General features: G+C 31.9%; 1 protein-coding gene across 1 annotated transcript; it reads left to right on the top strand.

Moving 5' to 3' along the window:
• Positions 1-8,094: 8,094 nt before the first annotated feature.
• On the top strand, positions 8,095-12,313 carry LOC134274568 (nacrein-like protein). Its single transcript, XM_062756844.1, has 6 exons — positions 8,095-8,180; positions 9,863-9,925; positions 10,059-10,173; positions 10,447-10,673; positions 10,873-10,950; positions 12,061-12,313. Exons 1-6 carry the CDS (start codon positions 8,172-8,174, stop codon positions 12,091-12,093), a joined length of 525 nt encoding a protein of 174 aa, XP_062612828.1. The 5' UTR covers positions 8,095-8,171; the 3' UTR covers positions 12,094-12,313.
• Positions 12,314-18,666: the final 6,353 nt, after the last annotated feature.

Raw genomic sequence — 18,666 nt, 5'->3', positions numbered from 1 at the left:
TTGCCAAGAATTTCATGGCGTTTTAGTTCAAACTCAAAATCTTAAAATCTTGCTACTGTTATACTCAATAATTTTATGAATCAGTTAGTTACTGTCAATGGTGGGTTCTTTCTCAAATACCCAGAAATTACTTGGGATTCAAATGAAATGTTTAGTAGTGATGGAGTTCACCTGTCGTATTTCGGTAATTGTTTCTTGCTATACAACTTACAAAGGGCATTACAAGAATGTTTTTCTATAAAAGGTTAAATATGTAGTTTGAGCTTCAAGATGTGGCCACGCCTACACATTTTTTTTGCGTCTCTCATTCCACCTAACTTCGTTGGCGGTGGTTGTCATTTTCAACGGACAACCATTTGGCGGTTTTTCGAGACGCCTTCCATGATTCAAGTATTTTTTTTTACAACTTCTGCTGAGTATCTGGTAACCCAGTACCAGCTTGAACGTTTTCAGTTTTCAAATCTTCAGGACTTTATAAGGATAAGAATGTAAAGTTTATAAGGATAAGGATATAAGGTTTATAAGGATAATTATATAAGGTTTATAAGGATAAGGATATAAGGTTTATAAGGATAAGGATATAAGATTTATAAGGATAGGGATTATTAGGAGTTATGTTATAACGGTTGATAAAGTATATATTGTATAATGTAGGTTGTGGCCACAATCGCCAAATAAAAAATAAATGATTTTAAGAAATTATATTTGTCTTCATCGTCTTTAATAATAAGATTTATTTCCTTTACGAAATAAATCCAATTATTATAGCAATGGTTACTACTATATCTCAGATCCGCGCCGTGGATTTGTGCGCGTAATGCCCTGCTATAGATGACGTTATTGCTGTTAATCTTTGACGTCACAATATTTGTTACAGTTGGATTGAGAGGTGGATGTAGTTTGTCTCTTAGCTTAAAAATCCCACCCTTTTTTTATTTTACATTATTAATGTATTTGTTCAAATGGTCCACAATAATAGTATATAAATAAAGCCCTTCGATGAGGTCGATCCATAGATATATCGACTTCACAGAAAAGCATATCGACCGAGCACGAAGTGCGAGGTCGATATGCTTTTCTGTGAAGTCGATATATCTATGGATTGACCGAATTAAAGGGCTACATTTGTTATATTATTTTTTCCAGAGATTGACAAAATCTCCATTCGTTTGTCTTTTTTAACATTGAGAGACTAGAAATTTAAAATCGAGAATTTCAGAACTTGAATTTAAATCCAAACATTTTTGTTGCATTTTATGGTATAAGTGGAGGAAAGCTGACAAATAATTTCCACTTGCAGGCATTAGAACAAAAACTTAGGCACATTTCTCCGGACTTCCTCATCTTACATTTAGGTGGTAACGATCTGGACACAACTTCGGCTGATGAAACATACGCTTATGAGTTATGTTTACGACTTTGTATTGCAGAAACATTTGCCCGTCGTTTCAACATTAAAAAGACAATTGTTTGTCAACTGATGCCGAGATATCGGACGCGGGTATTAGATATAAATATTTATAATGAACTAGTAATAAAATTCAATAGAGTATTGAAGAGGGAGCTGGTAGGAAAAAAACTGTTTGCATCACTGGAATCTAAAAGGTGTCAAAAACAGCGAGCGTCCAGTATTTTGCGACAGAGTCCGTCTAAACAACGAATGGGGCACGCGAATTTACTACAGGAATTTGCGTGGGGCAATTATCCAATGTTTAGAATAAGATTGTGTAGCAGGGACATCTATGGTCCGTCAACATAAGCAGCATATTTTTCATTCAGGTTCATTTGCAACTAAAAAAGATAAGTCTATTCAACATCTGCACGATCTCAAGCAAAATTATGAATTGTAATATGTAATGATTAGTCTTATTTATACGGTTAGTGGACACTGATTTACAATCATGAATGATAATCAGAAGGTCTGCGTTTAATTACTGCATATTATATTTGAGATCTCAATTATATGAAATGTCATGTGAAATACGCTACTTAAACTCTGTACGGTACAAGTGGTAACATTTTATGTTGGTATCTGATACACTGTGAGCTGGCACAGTTGTAAACGAACATTCCCGAAAGTATGAGTTTGCTCAGTGAGCTGGCACTAATGCATCTCATATATATGTTGATACACGTACTGTTTGGAATGTGCTATGGCACATACTTTATGTATTTGTGTGTACGTACGTGTATTATGTTTCTATGTTCGGGCACTATGATAATGTACGATATGTTCTGATACAAATATGATTTGTGTGCAGACACTTTCAGTTACTCACTTGTGCATATGCGTACATTGAGTAGTTATGTCGTCATCTTTTATTCAATGAATTCAATTGAGTATGAGCGCTTTCACCAATGAATATGAGCAAGATGAGTATAGACATGTACATGTATGTTGGACTCAATCATCTCCTTGTCAGGAATTTTTAAAGGCCATGTTTACACGAGCGCTTGGTACATCTTCATTGTGCCAGAGCAAGCGGATCTGTAATCAGGCGAAGATTCCTGACGGGAAGTTGGTTTGAGTTTACAACATTGTGATTTGTATGATATCACTTATTAGTATTGTATTTTATTCAAGGTAGGAACATGCCACCTAAGAGAAAAAGGAGTCGGGCGACAAAAGCTGCGGAGCCAACAGAGCCTCAACCAAAACGCAGTGAACTGTCGAAGGACCAGGAAATCGTGGATTCAATCCAGCCATACCTGGTATTACGAAGGCGGTAATGGATGAGATATCCAAACGGCAGACTAGTACTGACACCGCTATAACGCCAAGTCCTTCAGAGTGGGGAAGAGGCCAATGTCAGTGCTGTGGAGCCTACGGTTAATCTGGGTATTTCAAACACTTTCCCTAAAGCCCCAGAAAGTATTTCAAAACCTCTAGCCTTAGGCATTGATTCTGAAATTAAATCAAAAATATGGGCAAACGAATTTGTCGATTTTGGCACTTTACTAAAGCCAACTGAAAAACAAGTAAAATTTTCCATCGAAGAGGATGATGATGGCTTAACATTTGTAAAGGAAAAATCCACCCCTCTTAAGATTGAAATGTGCGACTATTGTTCAGAAACTTGCATACCAGTCTACTGCGTCAGCAGCCATTCATTACGACAAAACGTTTCGTCAGTGGAGAGAAATATCTCCAACCAAACTCCCATGGGATCAATTAAACGCTGAATTGTTTCAAGAGGCATTGGCATCCGGTTTGCAGTCAAAGTTGAAGGGAGTAACACAAAAACCTACTTTTCGTCCCTTTCAAGGTACCAAGGGGAGGACAGGGAATAATAAATTCTTATGTTACAACTTAAATAATGCCGAACAAGGAATTTGCTATAGAAAAGATTGTAGATTCTCCCACATATGCCAACGCTGTGGTGGAGAACACAGTAGAAAAACTTGCCCATCAACCCCAAAATTCCCTAAGGCAGCAAACAAAAATAAGCAAATATCAACCTCTCAAATCGGATCATCAGAAAGTAAACAGTCAACCCTTAAAGTTACGAAATAATCCTTTTGATATATTAACTCCCGTGAACCCTCAACGGTTACAACATTGGCTATCAGAATACAATGAGAGTGAGAAAACATTTTTAATTGATGGCTTGACAGAGGGTTTTAAAATTCCTTTACAAGGTGTTCGTGAGCAGAGGTTTTGTAACAACTTAAAATCAGCTGATCAAAATTTATCTATAATCCTTCAAGAAAAAATAAATAATGAGGTACGTTGTGGTCGAGCAGCGGGACCTTTCATAAATACTCCATTTAACAATTTTCAGTGTTCACCATTAGGTTTAGTGCCCAAAAATCAAGAAGGGGAATTTAGAGTAATACATCATTTGTCTTATCCTGAGGGCCAATCTATAAATGATGGGATTCCGCAGGATATTTGCTCGGTTCAATATCAAACCATCGATGATGCGACTAATTTATCAAAACAACTTGGAAGGGAAGTTTTGTTTGCAAAGACAGATATTGAAAATGCCTTTAAAATTATTCCAGTTCATCCATCAGATCGCAAATTGTTGGGTTTTAGAGTAGGAGGTTGGATTTATTTCGACAAGACCTTACCAATGGGCCTAAAAGATTTAGTCCTGCATTGCAATACAATATTTTTTTCAAAGCAACACATATTCCAGGTGTACTTAATGTAGCTGCTGATCGCTTTTCTCGCTTGCAGGTCCGGGAATTTCAGGACCTATGTACAAATATGGACCCAGTGCCATCAGCAGTTCACCCAACAATGCTGATACTCTGAAAGATATAGCGGCAACCATTCTGAAGAATTCATTCGCTCCTACATCAAGGGCAGCTTATGAAAAAACATTTGCTTTTTACGCTGACTTTATGTCAACCTACTTTCCTAATGTCTCTTTACTGCCCCCTACTACTGAGCATTAGGCACATTTTATAGCTTTTTGTTTTCAAAGTAATATCGCAGCATCGACCTTGAAAACTTACATTTTGGCTCTTAGTTATAATTTCAAAGTTCAGGGTTTGAAGATCCATCACAACAACTTTTGATTCGCAAAATGCTACAGGGATATCAAAAGTTCAAAACTGTAGGAAGTGACACAAGATTGCCCATAACAACGTCAAATCTGAAACAGCTTGTGACTTCTTTGGACAAGTTAGGCATTTCAGTTTATCAATGCAGTATGCTAAGAGCAATGTATTTCCTGGCTTTCCATGCTTTTTTAAGGGTTGGTGAAATAAAAGTTTCGTCTTCTACGAACGTTAAAAATGTATTAAATCTGGCTACTGTAAAACTCGTTTCGGATAAACTAAATTCAGGCGAATTTCTTGAGATTACAATGGATAATTTCCAAACATAGTGCAGGCAAACATATCCCCACGTTGATTCTACAAAGAATCGAATCAGAAGAGCAATTTTGTCCTGTTCAGGCTATTCAGCTATTTCTTAGAGTTAGAGGCCAGTTACCAGGCCCTTTGTTTGCATATCCAAATGGTGATGGATTACTAAGACAACATTTTACAAATTATTTGCAAATGTCTCTTAAATGGGCAGGGCTAAATACGAGTCGTTATAAGGGGCAGAGTTTTCGAATAGGAGCTGCGACATGCGCTGCAGCAATGGGGATTTCAGACGAAAAAATTAAACGAATGGGAAGATGGCATTCCGACGCTTTTAAAAAGTACATAAGAATCCCGGTGCTTCATATTTAGATCAATTTGATCATGGGGTCATGGGTCTCTGATCAAATAGTATCATTTAGTATTTCACCCCTTTATTTCTTCGCGAACGCATAGATGAAGGTCAGCAGGTGTTTGAACAGTAGTGTTCCTTTCGGTTAATCTGTATATATGTTGCTGTAGGTAATGACTTTCAGACTTTTGAAATTTGACACTGGGTCTTGGGGACATGGGCCTCTGATTCCACAATGGCTAATGAACTATGGCTAAGAGTTTGTTGTCATTTGAAATTTGACATGGGGACATGGGCCTCTGACTTCATAACGGATAATGTAGCTTTGCATGAAAGCATTTTGTTACTAATTGCTGCACGAATAATATGAAAAGTTTCGTCATGAGGACAAGGGCCTCTGACAATTCTTAAAAGGAAAATACTGACCATTACTTGTACATCATTTAAGCACTTCTGTATAACACAAATGTAATTCGTATTCTATATGTGAATGTTACCATATCTCATATTCATTGAAGACAATAGTTTTGGGTGGGGTTTATTCATTGTTTCACCTTACACACAATAAGGTGGCGATTTTTTATGCCCCACCTATGATAATTGGCTTAACAAAATGTATTTGTTAATTTTATGCACATGTTTTTTATGATTGTGTAATGTTTGTCATTTTGTTTAATTAGTATTTTTGCATGATTTGTCTCGTCATTTATTAGATCAAAATAAATGGCAATTTTCAATTCAAACTCTCTTCAATTTGTTTTTACAATATCAAACGAAGCAAAACTATTGTCAGTGTATTTGCATAAAATCTTAATTTACAATATTAAATCAATTTATGTAAAACATCTGACATGGCAAGAAGAACAACTCTGATTTTTCTCTTCACCAGTTTACATTCCTGTAATCTGATAATCTCTTATCAGCAACTGACCAGATTCTACTAATTTTGCGCACGCCTTCATTCTTCCAGCGTGCATTGCCTTGTCAACATACATTCGCCAGTCATCTTGATTTGTTTTTCCCACCGTCCCACCCAAAAGCTTTTTACTTTTATGTTCTTGCTATGTTTGATGAGAGAAATAAATTGAACGATTTAAATCATTTTTGTTCTTGTGAGTATGTAAGAAGATTAATAATTGCGATACTAGTGTTTAGGAAGGTTTAAAACTGTATGGGCGATTTTTTATGCCCCACCTATGATAAATGGCTTAACAAAATGTATTTGTTAATTTTATGCACATGTTTTTTATGATTGTGTAAAGTTTGTCATTTTGTTTAATTAGTATTTTTTCATGATTTGTCTCGTCATTTATTAGATCAAAATAAATGACAATTTTCAATTCAAATTCTCTTCATTTTGTTTTTACAATATCAAACGAAGCAAAACTATTGTCAGTTTATTCGCATAAAGACTAATTTGTCTAATTAAGTTTTGTATTGATTTTTGAAAATACATATCTATTATATGTTTTAACATAAAGTAGATTCTTCTTCAGGGCAATCCTATGTCTTACTAAGAAGAAGGTATGGTTTTAGCTTTATTGCGCCCTAAAATGTAATGACATCAAAAAGTTTTGAAACTGGCTTAAATATTAGTTAAATAAATGACTCTGATAAATCAGGAAAGGATATGGCATGAAGGTTTACCATTGTGCAAATATGATGTCATTAATGTAAAGCATTTCTCTGTTTTCAACAGAAAAAGCCTCAAAATGACACATTTCAAGGGTGATTTTCCTTTAGAAAACAGTGTCCACAGCTGTCGCTCACGTTAATTTTTTGACATTTTGTGCAAAATTCAATAACAAATCATATATCTCAAGATCTTTGTGGGCGAAGCCTGTGGACAATGTTATCTGAAAGAAAATTCCATTGAAAATTGGTGTCTTCTGCAACTTTTTAAGAAAATACGGGAAAATGCACATGTTTATGACGTCATAATTAGCATTTAAAAACACATGTGAGAAAAATGAATTGTATGATTTTTCTGCATTGAATTTCAATTAATTAAAAAGCATGAGTTTTCAACTTAACACCAGTTTCATTTTTTAGAAAATCACAGGGCAAAATTTGTATGGAAACCATACCTTCTTCTTATTACAGAACATCACAATTATAAATAAAGAGTTAAAGTACAAGTTTTTGTAGAGAAATCAAGTCATACTCTGTCTTACCTGTTTAGAATTCAGCAATAAATGTTGTTTTACAGAAAATTATTTCCATATTTAAAAGCATTAAGTCAATATGCATTTAAGAATCTATAAATAGTAACTCAAGTCTTTATGCTGTTATATAATTAATCATGTGATCAAGTTTGAGCCAATCAGAGAGCTTGGAATATATAAGAAAAATAATATTATGAAATAAAAAAAATCTAGTTGCGATGAAAACATCACGTGTATGTGTCACTAATAAGCAAACTATCTCCGTTTTTTTTTTAATTCAAAAGGACATTCACCGCACTTCAAAGTGAATAAAGAGAAACGAGGAAAAATAACCCTTAGCCATGTTCCATATAGAAGACGTAGAACATACAACTTCGCACAGCTGCACATTCATGCTGGTAAAAAAGAGGAGGAAAGGTTCAGAACACTCTATAAAACAAAAAATTTTATCCCATGGAGGTATGACAAGGATTATTTTAAGTCCTAAATACAACAACAAAAGATTCTGAATTTCATTTTCGTTTACATGTCTTGGCAATTGAATGTAGAAAAAAATCTTTTATTCAAATTAGAGGAATAACGGTAAAAGCGTTAGATGCATAAGATTATTTTTATGTAAAATAAAAAGATAGAAAAAGAAAAAAAAAAAAACGTCTTAACGGTTGCTTCTTTATATTGCACAGAATGGTAGTTATTTCTCCTTTAATGCATGCAATGGATTTTATAAGTCATGGTATTTTTTTTCCTTTCAGGCTCACTTGGTGTTTTATGACACGAGGTACAAAAACATAACATACGCTAAATTTAGGCCAGAATGATTGGTTGTTCTATCGGTAATGATCAAGGTAAGTACATTCATCAAAAGATTTTTGGCATTTAACATTAAAAATGTGGAAATACCGTATGTCAAAATATAAAGATAAAATTAATTATTACGATATACAATTAAGAGAATATATTTGTAAATGTTATTCTGGTTTTACTACACAGTTGTAAAAAAAACATTTTAAATTTAATTTCAGTTGAAATAATAAATCATCTATCATGTTTCAAGGTACAACATGACAATGACAACGATAGATAGGAAGAAGATGAACAAGGACATATAAGAGACCATAAAGACGTTTGAAAAATAATATTATTAGATTAGTTATCCATAAAAACGATATTTAGGGAATTTGTAGAAATTATGTTTGGTCCAATTATTGGTTTGAAATATATACCAGGTAAAATGAGGTGGGGGTATTACATGTATGATAGGACTTCTCATAGCTTTTCTCATTTTAAGAAGATATGTCAAGATTGTTTACTATCCTCATACTGGTCTCAACATTGAAAACATCTACAAAATTTAGATATGTTTTACTTATTAAAATGACTAATTATGATTTTGCTATACATGTATTTGAAAAAATCTCATTCGAAACAAGCTGAGGAAGCCTTCATATAATGTTTGCTGATTATTAGTTTAAAAACCCATCGAAAATTTTTCACTTATTATTCGATGCATCTACGTACATGTACAGGCATATACATCTGCTGGAGAGCTTTAAATTCAGATTTGTACTAAGACCTTAGGGCCATTGAGCAGTAAGAGATTTATTTGTTTGTTCTAGCACTTGCTTTGGCATGGGACCTCGGTGTATACATACGGTCTCATCCGAAGGACCGGTCTTCACATCATTGTTTAGGGATTGAGTCTGATACGTACAATGTAAGGATCAACGCCCTACACCGCAACTCTGAAGCAAAAGTTTTAACAATTGTTCCAGGGGCATCCATTTGTACGAACAAATCAAATTTAAAACTATAGTTGCCTGATGTGGCTCTTCATACCCTCAAGTATCATGATTTAAATAAACTTGAATCTATTCTACCTGGGGACGCTTTCATATGAATATAAATCTTTTAAGAAAATGTGTCAAGATCTGTCCTTTCTTTTCCTTTATAAAGTTTTTGAGTCCTTATCTTCTCTTAAGATTAACCAATTTAATCCACATTGTACAGGAGGATGTTCCTTACAAAATGACTTGATATTAAATTTTTATTCTTGACAAGGGGATTGTTTAAAAGAAGTTTTCCTATATAATCCAATGTAAGACTTTCATCGACTGCTATAGTCGCGCTCTAACCCAGCCAGGGTAATAGCTTCTTAAAAATGGTGAAAAAGCTTTTTCCGTCTTCTTTCGTTTGACCTTTCCAAGTTGTTATTGAGAAGAGGCATCAAACTTCCCATCAAATTTTCACTAGTTATTTATAATCCAGGACGGGTCTTCCCTCCTTGAATGAGTGTGTGTTGCTTAATTAAAATGCTTGATTTTAATTTCTTTTTTCCTGGGAATGCATTTGGCAAGTTAAGTCGAAAATTGACCAAGTTGTTAATATAAATATTAAAGTTAACTACAATGGATAAATTTTATTTAAAAGCCCGTTTGAGTTTTCAGCTCATGATCAGGTGAGCTAGATGCATTTAGCTTTTTTTTATTCTTTGTTCACACAAATTCATCAGAAACTGTTTCTTTTTAAGATTTGTAACAAAGGGCACGACAAGGACTATGCACGTCATTACAACAGAAGACGCTACAAAGGGGTATTGTAAAACTTTTACTTGTACAAATGTTTACAATGCATTTTGTAAAAGTAATAGTTAAATCGGAAATCTTTCTTTATTTTTGCATATAGAGATTCATAATTTGCTAAAACATGTACATTTTTTTCTTCAGCATCGTCGTTGTAAAGTGAGGTTTGCTAAAACGCTGAGCGAAATAATGACTACATACTACAGGAAAATAAGGATGTATAATGGTAAAGGATATACAATAGAGACACGAGAAACACGTAAATCATGTCATATATATGTGCATATATAACATATCAAATAACATTGATTATGATAAAAAAAAATGATCTGCAGAGAATGTTAATTACCCAGTTAAAACTACGCTTTCTTTACCATCAGTATAGGTTGCCTGTTTCATAAAAAATGTTAACTAACAGTAAAATGTTATATATTAGGTTATTTTTATTTTGTCAAACAGCTTAAAGGTTCTTTTTGCATAGAATATCTGACAGTGTGTGAACACACAAAAAAATAAGAAAAATCTTTTGTAGAACCGCCATGTCATCCAGAAAAACTTCAACAAAGTTTCATTAAAGAACACTGCATAATGAATGTTGGTTCCTCACATGCGGAAGTCTCATTATGTGGAATATCACCTCTGGACGTCCTCCCCTACGATCGTAGATTTTATACATATAAGGGATCGTTAACCACACCCCCATGTTTTAAAACTGTACAATGGATAGTTCATAAATGTCCAATAAAAGTAACACGCGAGGTAATACATAAGACTTTCCTTTATTACTGAAAAACTACAACTTAAAATAAATAAAGAAATCTTAAGTTTAAAAAAATATATTCCATACCCCGATATTTCTTGTGTTATTCTTTTAAAAACATTCTTCTTTTTATACAATCCGATTCAATGGAAGCACATCATCTTTGAATCTGTTATATTAAAACAAATGCATTTCTAGGCATTTCAAGCATTAAGGAATGTTCAGGATTCTCATCATGATCCGCTGTCAGAAATGGGAATAAGAAGACCACAACAGGTAAGTGTAAACTTCTATAAAACAGAAGCATGAGTAATACATGTTATAGACAGAAAAGTTACCTAATAGCCAATATAACGTTATTTAAGAATTTTTCTGATAAATGTTAGATGTGATTAAAAGTTAAACTTCAAATTAAGTGCACTAAAATGATACGATAATAATTATTTTAAAAAATGAGTAACATAAAAAAGGACTTGAAATTGAATTTCAGTAAGAAGAGCTCGGGTGCGTGTGGCATGAAAACAAAAGCTTTATTTTAAAAAGAAAAAAAATTCTGAAACTCTCAATATATACTGTAGAAGCACAAATTTTCGTGGGCATAAAATTTCGTTGTTTTGTCTTCAAAAATAGTTTCATGGGCATTTAATTTCGTTGTTGTGAAAGTAACCCTATTCAATATGTAGTTATATAAAATTTCGAGTGGGATTTAGTTTCGTTGAATATTGTTAACAACGAAATAAACGAAATTTAATCCCCCACGAATATTTGTGCTTTTACAGTAGATCGATCGAGGTTATACAAGTACATGTTGGAAGTAAAGCAGATGTAGTAATACAATGGTTCTTTTAGATATCTCCATTTGATGGTATATTAAAGGAATGGCTTTCTAATTTTTTGGTTTCCTGATGTGATCATTCGAGTAGTTTGCGTGATAATTTGCGTAAACGCGGAGGGCGTTTATGCATTAAATTATAATGCAAGCTCATCCATTGATCATCGTCATAAAACCAAGAATCTGACAGTTATTCCTTATATTTACATGCTCTTGATTCCGCACATTCGTGTCATACAAGCCCTGCTTCTGTTTCTATTTGTCTCGGCCTGCACGTGATTTGTTTTAACCGCGCCTATCGATGATCAGAAGATCTATGTGAAAATAAAGTATTTTAACAATTTATAATTTTATATCGGACGAAGACATTGGAATGTAAATATATCAGATTGCAATGTTAAATATCCTGTCCATCACCAAATAAGATATAGTCCTTAAAAGTAATAAAATATTAACATGTAGCTCATTAGGGAAACATGATATGTACATGTATACTACCTGTATCATACAATGTACATGCTCATATAAGTTAAAGTAATTTTTTTTTTCTACAGAAAAATAAACATCCTGTCTTCAAAAACTTCTGATGAGATTTGAACACACATGGTCTATCATCGGGTTGGTAGATACATGAATCTAAAGAAAACATATTTTTTTAAACTTATCCATGATCACATAATTGCAGTTTCTGGTAATTTTAAAATTATTTAGAAATAAGTGAGTTGTTAATACACAGAACTTGTAAATACATGTTGATTACTCCTTTTTTTTTATTAAAAGACAATAAATTGTTTGCTTTCTTTTTCATTTTGTTTTATTATCATTTTTACTCTCCTGATATTATAGAAGGCTCATTCAGCATTTGCTTATTGTGTATTGATCTACTATATGCAAATGTTCATATTCGTTTTTTCTCTTTGGTGTTTATCTCCTTGCTATTTACAATGATTACTTATCTGAGTTTATTACAAATAAAAACAATGGAATTGTTTTTAAAGAAGCATTAAATCTGGTTGGCGAAATAAGCATACGAAACACAAAATACATTTTAAAATGCAAAAAAATCCCATCTATTTCTTTCGATTTTTACTTCTGTTTTTTCTTTTAATTTAATTTTTTATATATATTTTCTCCCTGTTTCTCTTTGTACCATGGATTCTTCACAATCGTCAACATAAATTTCTGTTAGAAAAGCGCTTCTTTAATTCAAAACATTTTTTATATTTGCTCAAATCTTAATTGCATATCTTAAGATTTTTATACTTTATAAAATGTATGATATGGGTTTTCTTTTTTAAAGAAGAAGCTACATATATTTAAACAACAAAACAAGGACCTGTCAAAGATTTCCCTGTAAATTCAAAATCTGCACCAGTGCAACACTAGTATTTGATAATATTATTTGATTTCTGAAAAGACGTCAAAAAATTTTAAATGGTTAACTTTTCAAGTATTTTTAAAGATTATTTTACTTATCTTTCTTTTTTTTTTTCGTTTAGCTTTCGTACTAAGTTCCCTTGTGTTAAGGTCAAGATCAAGAAAATTACTTTAATCTAATTTTTGGTGTTAGATCCATTATGACGTCGTAATCAATGTCATATTTCTTTTACCCGTACTTTACGATTCAAATAGAATTATGTACAAAATAGAGTATTTTTATTGAATTCAATTTGAAATCATTTGAAAAGTTATCCCGATACCTATATTTAGGCCTGTCAACTTTCCCCTAGGGTTCGCCGTTAAGAACGATAACTCGTTGCTGAAACTTGTTGAGAGCTGGTCCGAGGTTTCTAACTGTTTATACGCAAATCAGTTTTTAGCATTCCCCAGGTGATTTTTTTTTGCTGTCAATAGAATCCAGTGGTTTTAAAATTTAGCACTAATGTTAAATTTATTTACTATATAGTTGTGGACACCGTTTAAGGTCAGACGCTCAATATCTGTTTTGTATATCTTCGTAATGTATGAAAAATATTCAAAATCTTTATAATATTCTGATTTCTAAACCAGTTTCTAAACTTTTTTACAAAACACTTAAACATTTGAAATTGGAAAATTATTTTTCTTCCCAAAAGAATTCTAGAAGGAACACTTACCCCTGGTATCTTGCAGAATTGCCTGGTAAGGTACCTCAATTTTTTGTGAGTAAACATGTTTAAGTAGCAATACTTCAATGACAAAATCCATGAAAAGATTGTCTATTATTAAGGAACGTCTCGTCTGACCTTAATTAGATATAAATAAAATTTTAAATTAAAATAAAAAGTTAAATCTACCCTCCTAGCTAGGTAACACAAATACGATAATTAATTGTTGCATTTACTTATATATATATATATATATATATATATATATATATATATATATATATATATATATATATATATATATATATATATAAAAAACTTGATATAAATAAAGCGCTAATGCTTTACTTTGTTGTCTTCGTGTTTTCTTTTTAATTATTTTTACTATATATGCTTACATATTTACTATATATATATATATATATATATATATATATATATATATATATATATATATATATATATATATATATATATATATATATATATATATATATATATATATATATATATATATATATATAATTACCGTCTATATATATATATATATATATATATATATATATATATATATATATATATATATATATATATATATATATATATATATATATATATATATATATTATATATATATATATATATATATATATATATATATATATATATATATATATATATATATATATATATATATATTTATATAGGAAGCGCAAAAGTGCGCACAAAAACATGTCATTAGATTTTCTTCCTCATAACAGTCGTCAAAATAAGTTTAAAATATTAAATAAAGTCTGTTCTCCATTCATTTGACCCTGTTATTTCAGGTAGAGTGAAGACATTCTCTTTCTTTTGGTCAATGCTTTTGTGTACAAAACAATGTAATGAACCCTTTTGTGTACATAACAATACCAATGTTGAAGTAGCCTATATGTCATTTCTGTAAACGATAACTTAAAAATCGGCACTTAGTTTGTCATTTTTAGCACGTGAGTTCCCTGTCTTTAAAACACAACATCGTACAATTCATTTATAAATAATAAAACTCTTAAAGATTTAATTAAATGCATACATAAATTCTAATCTTTTTTGATAATTTCATGTATCTATAAATCTATTAATGAAATGCTTTTTACTATATGTGCAACTTATAAAATTAGTTGAAAGGCCTACTATCGGCTGACTACCGTATATACTCGCCTATAAGTCGGTACGCCTATAAGTCGGTTGTATTTTTTGACGTTATTTTGGTGGGACTTGCTATTGACCCGCTTATAAGTCGGTACAACTTTTTCAAAATCTGGTGACAATTTCAAGTAAATCCAGTGATGTTTTAATCTGGTTTCAATTAATATTTTTCGAAATGATGAAATATATTCAATTTAATATTATTTTTGTATCTAGAAGGCCATGAGGAAGAATAGTGTGTCACTCTAATCAGGCCAACTTACCAACTTTCTAAATAAATTATTAATATTCTTATCATTATTATCAACATCATCACCATTATGAGAAGAGGCCAAGAACATACAAATTAAAGTTTTCCGAAAAATTGTAGGCAATCTGGATACATTTCTTTTGTCTGATATGGAAAAGAATCCTGCATTCATGACTGGTTTTCTTAATATTTTATTGAAAATATTGTTCATATTATGTTTTTCGTCTTGTTTCTCTACAAATTATGCCCCAAAACATCTGATATAATCAAGTTAAATTTATAAAGCATCACTTAAATAGTTTGTTTCTCAAATTTAAGAAATCTTTAGGTAACTTTTATTTACTAGATTTTGACCTTAACAGTATATTTGGAATCTTATGTATTTTACTTGATATTCAAAGTTCAACAATATTTAAGAACGTTACACAAAAGAGGGTGAAATTTTATAGACGAGTATTTGTCATTAATTAGATGTGAGAATTGGTTTTAATTAAAACAGCTAACAAATATGATAGAGGAAAATGACTCCGATTGTCCGGAAAATTTTTTGCTGTTTCCTATCGAAGAATACGTTTAATTTAATTATCTATTCAAGTACATGAAAAAAGTTTTTTAGCAGTTCAAGGAAATAGAAGCACCGTTTCCCGTTCTTTAATAAGAGTTGAATGCACACAGCACGTGCAATTTCATAGGAGAACCTTTATTATGCATTTGATTATGAAATATTATTTTATCCTGGCTTTGTTATCAAAAGCAATATATCAAAGTTTGAGTGCTGGAATTTGTTCAAAATTCGGGTAAGAAATTATGACGAAATATATTTTGTAACGCTAATATTTTGGCCTAAAAATTGGTTTTATTTGTTCGACTGCTAAATAAGGAAGTGTATGATAATAAACAGTATTCAAGCTCAAAAGTCTATTAACCAATAAAAAAAATTGGAGCAGAGTAAATACACACCTACAAAATATCAGAGGTACATGTAGGATCAGGTACCATAAAGGAGTGAGAATCTGCTTCAGACTGTTAACACCAGCCGTGTGCTTCTTGACATACTTGTAATTGGGAAAGAACGGAAAACTCCGTCGACAATTAAGTTTGTAATAATGACCTAAGAATGAGTATGAAAAATGTCATTCAGCATTTAACTCCATGATAAATTGTATCAATTTTGCTGACGAGGTCATTTTATCGACCATAGAACTTACAAAATGATCACATTATAATGATGACAAAATGAGGTCGATGTATCGACGAACTGATGACTTTAAACGAGACTGTTGATATTTTTTCATCAACTTGTTTGTCAATAATTTACCTAGTTTTATATATTGTTAATACGTGAAGCATGATCTTGCATATCAAGTCAACTGACAGATATAACCCCGTATACATGCAAGTGAGGTATATTGCTGCTTAAATAACGAGGTTTACGATTGAAAAGTCAATAGCATCAAGTTTATTATAAAGCTAGGATGTTAGATTAACATGAACGTCTTTTTTCAAGGAAACTATCCAAATATGAAATAGATGTGACATCTTTTTTCCAAGATCACCATAATTTATCCTATCGACATAAGACTAGGAGTTACCATTGTTAATTGACAATACGTCGTCAATATATCTAAATGTCGAGTTGAAGGCCACAGCGAGTGTTTTCTTCTTTTCAAAAACGAGATTTTGGACAAATTCTGATTGATTGTTTATTGTTTAACGTCCCTCTTGAGATTTTTTCACTCATATGGAGACGCCAACACTTGCCGCTAGAGAGCTGCAAATTTTGTCCTATACTCGGCACTCAGGGCCATTGAGAAGGGAGGGATCTTTTTCATGCCAGCACCTACTGCGACAAGGGACTTCGGTTTATACGGTCTCATCCGAAGGACCGGTCTCCACGTCCCATAGTGGTATGGACAAATTCTGCTTCATATGAATACAAAAAAAGTTCTGCTAATAACGGGGCCCAGTTGTTACTCATTCCAATAGATTGTTGGTCTTCACAGGCACATTGGTATTGTCAATCAGAATTATATAATACTGTTAAATTAAAATTACAGGTACACATGCACATATTACAACTCTTTTTGTTAAATATATTGATTAAATGATATAAAAACCTTGTCATTAAACAGGGAACCCTTGATATGCTGTGAAAACTACCACATAGTTGATGAATCCTGCGAAGGTATTATAATATATTTACAACAACTTGTTAATTGAAACCAACTTCTCTTCAGGACACGGGGGATTATTTCTGTACCTGTGGGGCTTTTACACTGATAAAAACTCACCACTCAGTATTATAAATTGCTAGCATTGAAGATAGAAACATTTTTCTTTAGATTTATTTCTTCTAACAGTCGATGAAATTATCTGCTCTCAGTGCTTACTGTTATATTTGATACTCAGTATTTCTCTATTATTTTCGAAACTGTTTTAGTTCCTGCTGAATTGTATCTTGTTTTTCTACGAAAAGGTAGTAAAATAACAAAGAAAAAATTTTAGAACAGAGTTAAATACACTAATTTTCAAACTTCACGCAAATTTATGATGATATCTGAGAGCATATTTGAGATATGTGCTTTTGATCTTATCTTACCTTGTTTCTATGAATAATTTGTTTTTAACATCAATCAAGGAAATAAAACTTTTTTTAGTATTTTATATATTATTAAGTAAAAATGCTTTTGAAAAGATATCATCTTTTGGTCTCAGTGAAAATGTTTTTGATAGCTTTATTAAGATTGAAAAAATAATCAGTGATATACAATCATTTTGCAACAAAAGTTGGGCTTAGAGAGACAACTGTGTCAAATTTACTTTAAAGATTTTTACGATACACTTATATAAAATATCTTCGAGATAATTTTAAAATCATTTCTCGATTAATATTAATGTACGTTTTATTTTATTTTGCTATCATGTATTTGTAATTTACTTTCAGAAATACAAAATAGATTTAATCTTTAAAAAATCATTGTTAATATATACATAACAACATTTTTAAAGAATGTTTGCCAGGAACGTATGGTTTTAACTGCACTCCATGTCCTTCGGATTTTTATGGAAAGTTTTGTAGAGAATCATGTAATAACTGTACATCGTGTCATCCGGTTACTGGGTGTGTTCCAACTAAGAGTAAGAAAAATTTGTTTCATTTTATAATCAAACACATCGATTGTTAGCAGTTTTCAAGAAAGACTTGAACTTTATATATGCATCATTTTTTGAAAACATAATATAATATAATACATGAATATATACAATCGGTACGATATAAATTATATGTAATGTCTCTTCTAAAAAAAATACCCTAAGAGCAAAGAATTTCGATCGCGTTTTGAGAAGGAATTGAAGTGGATATAGTAACGCGTTTGTGTTTTAGTTTTGTTTATTAGTTCGTCCTGCGAACGGTAGTGACTATATTACATCGAAACTATTGTCGCTCTTCAGTTATTCTCTTTCCGAGGGGATCTTCCACTTTGCGGTGCCGTTACTTGTATTTCGTTTTATCGTGTAGAGACCCTGAGACGTGCTACTACCCCAAAAAAGCGTGTGACTTTCGTGTGCTTTCTGTTTCGTGCAAACCGTGTAACGTTTCGTGTAAACTGTGCAGCGTTTCGTGCAAACCGTGT

The sequence above is a fragment of the Saccostrea cucullata genome, unplaced genomic scaffold (genome assembly GCF_032062105.1).
Source record: "Saccostrea cucullata isolate Sc308-1 unplaced genomic scaffold, CSIRO_AGI_Scuc_v1 ctg411, whole genome shotgun sequence".
In the NCBI taxonomy this organism is placed as follows: Eukaryota; Metazoa; Mollusca; class Bivalvia; order Ostreida; family Ostreidae; genus Saccostrea; species Saccostrea cuccullata.
The sequence above is the reverse complement of the archived record's forward strand: the minus strand, read 5'-3'. Positions and strand labels throughout refer to the sequence as shown.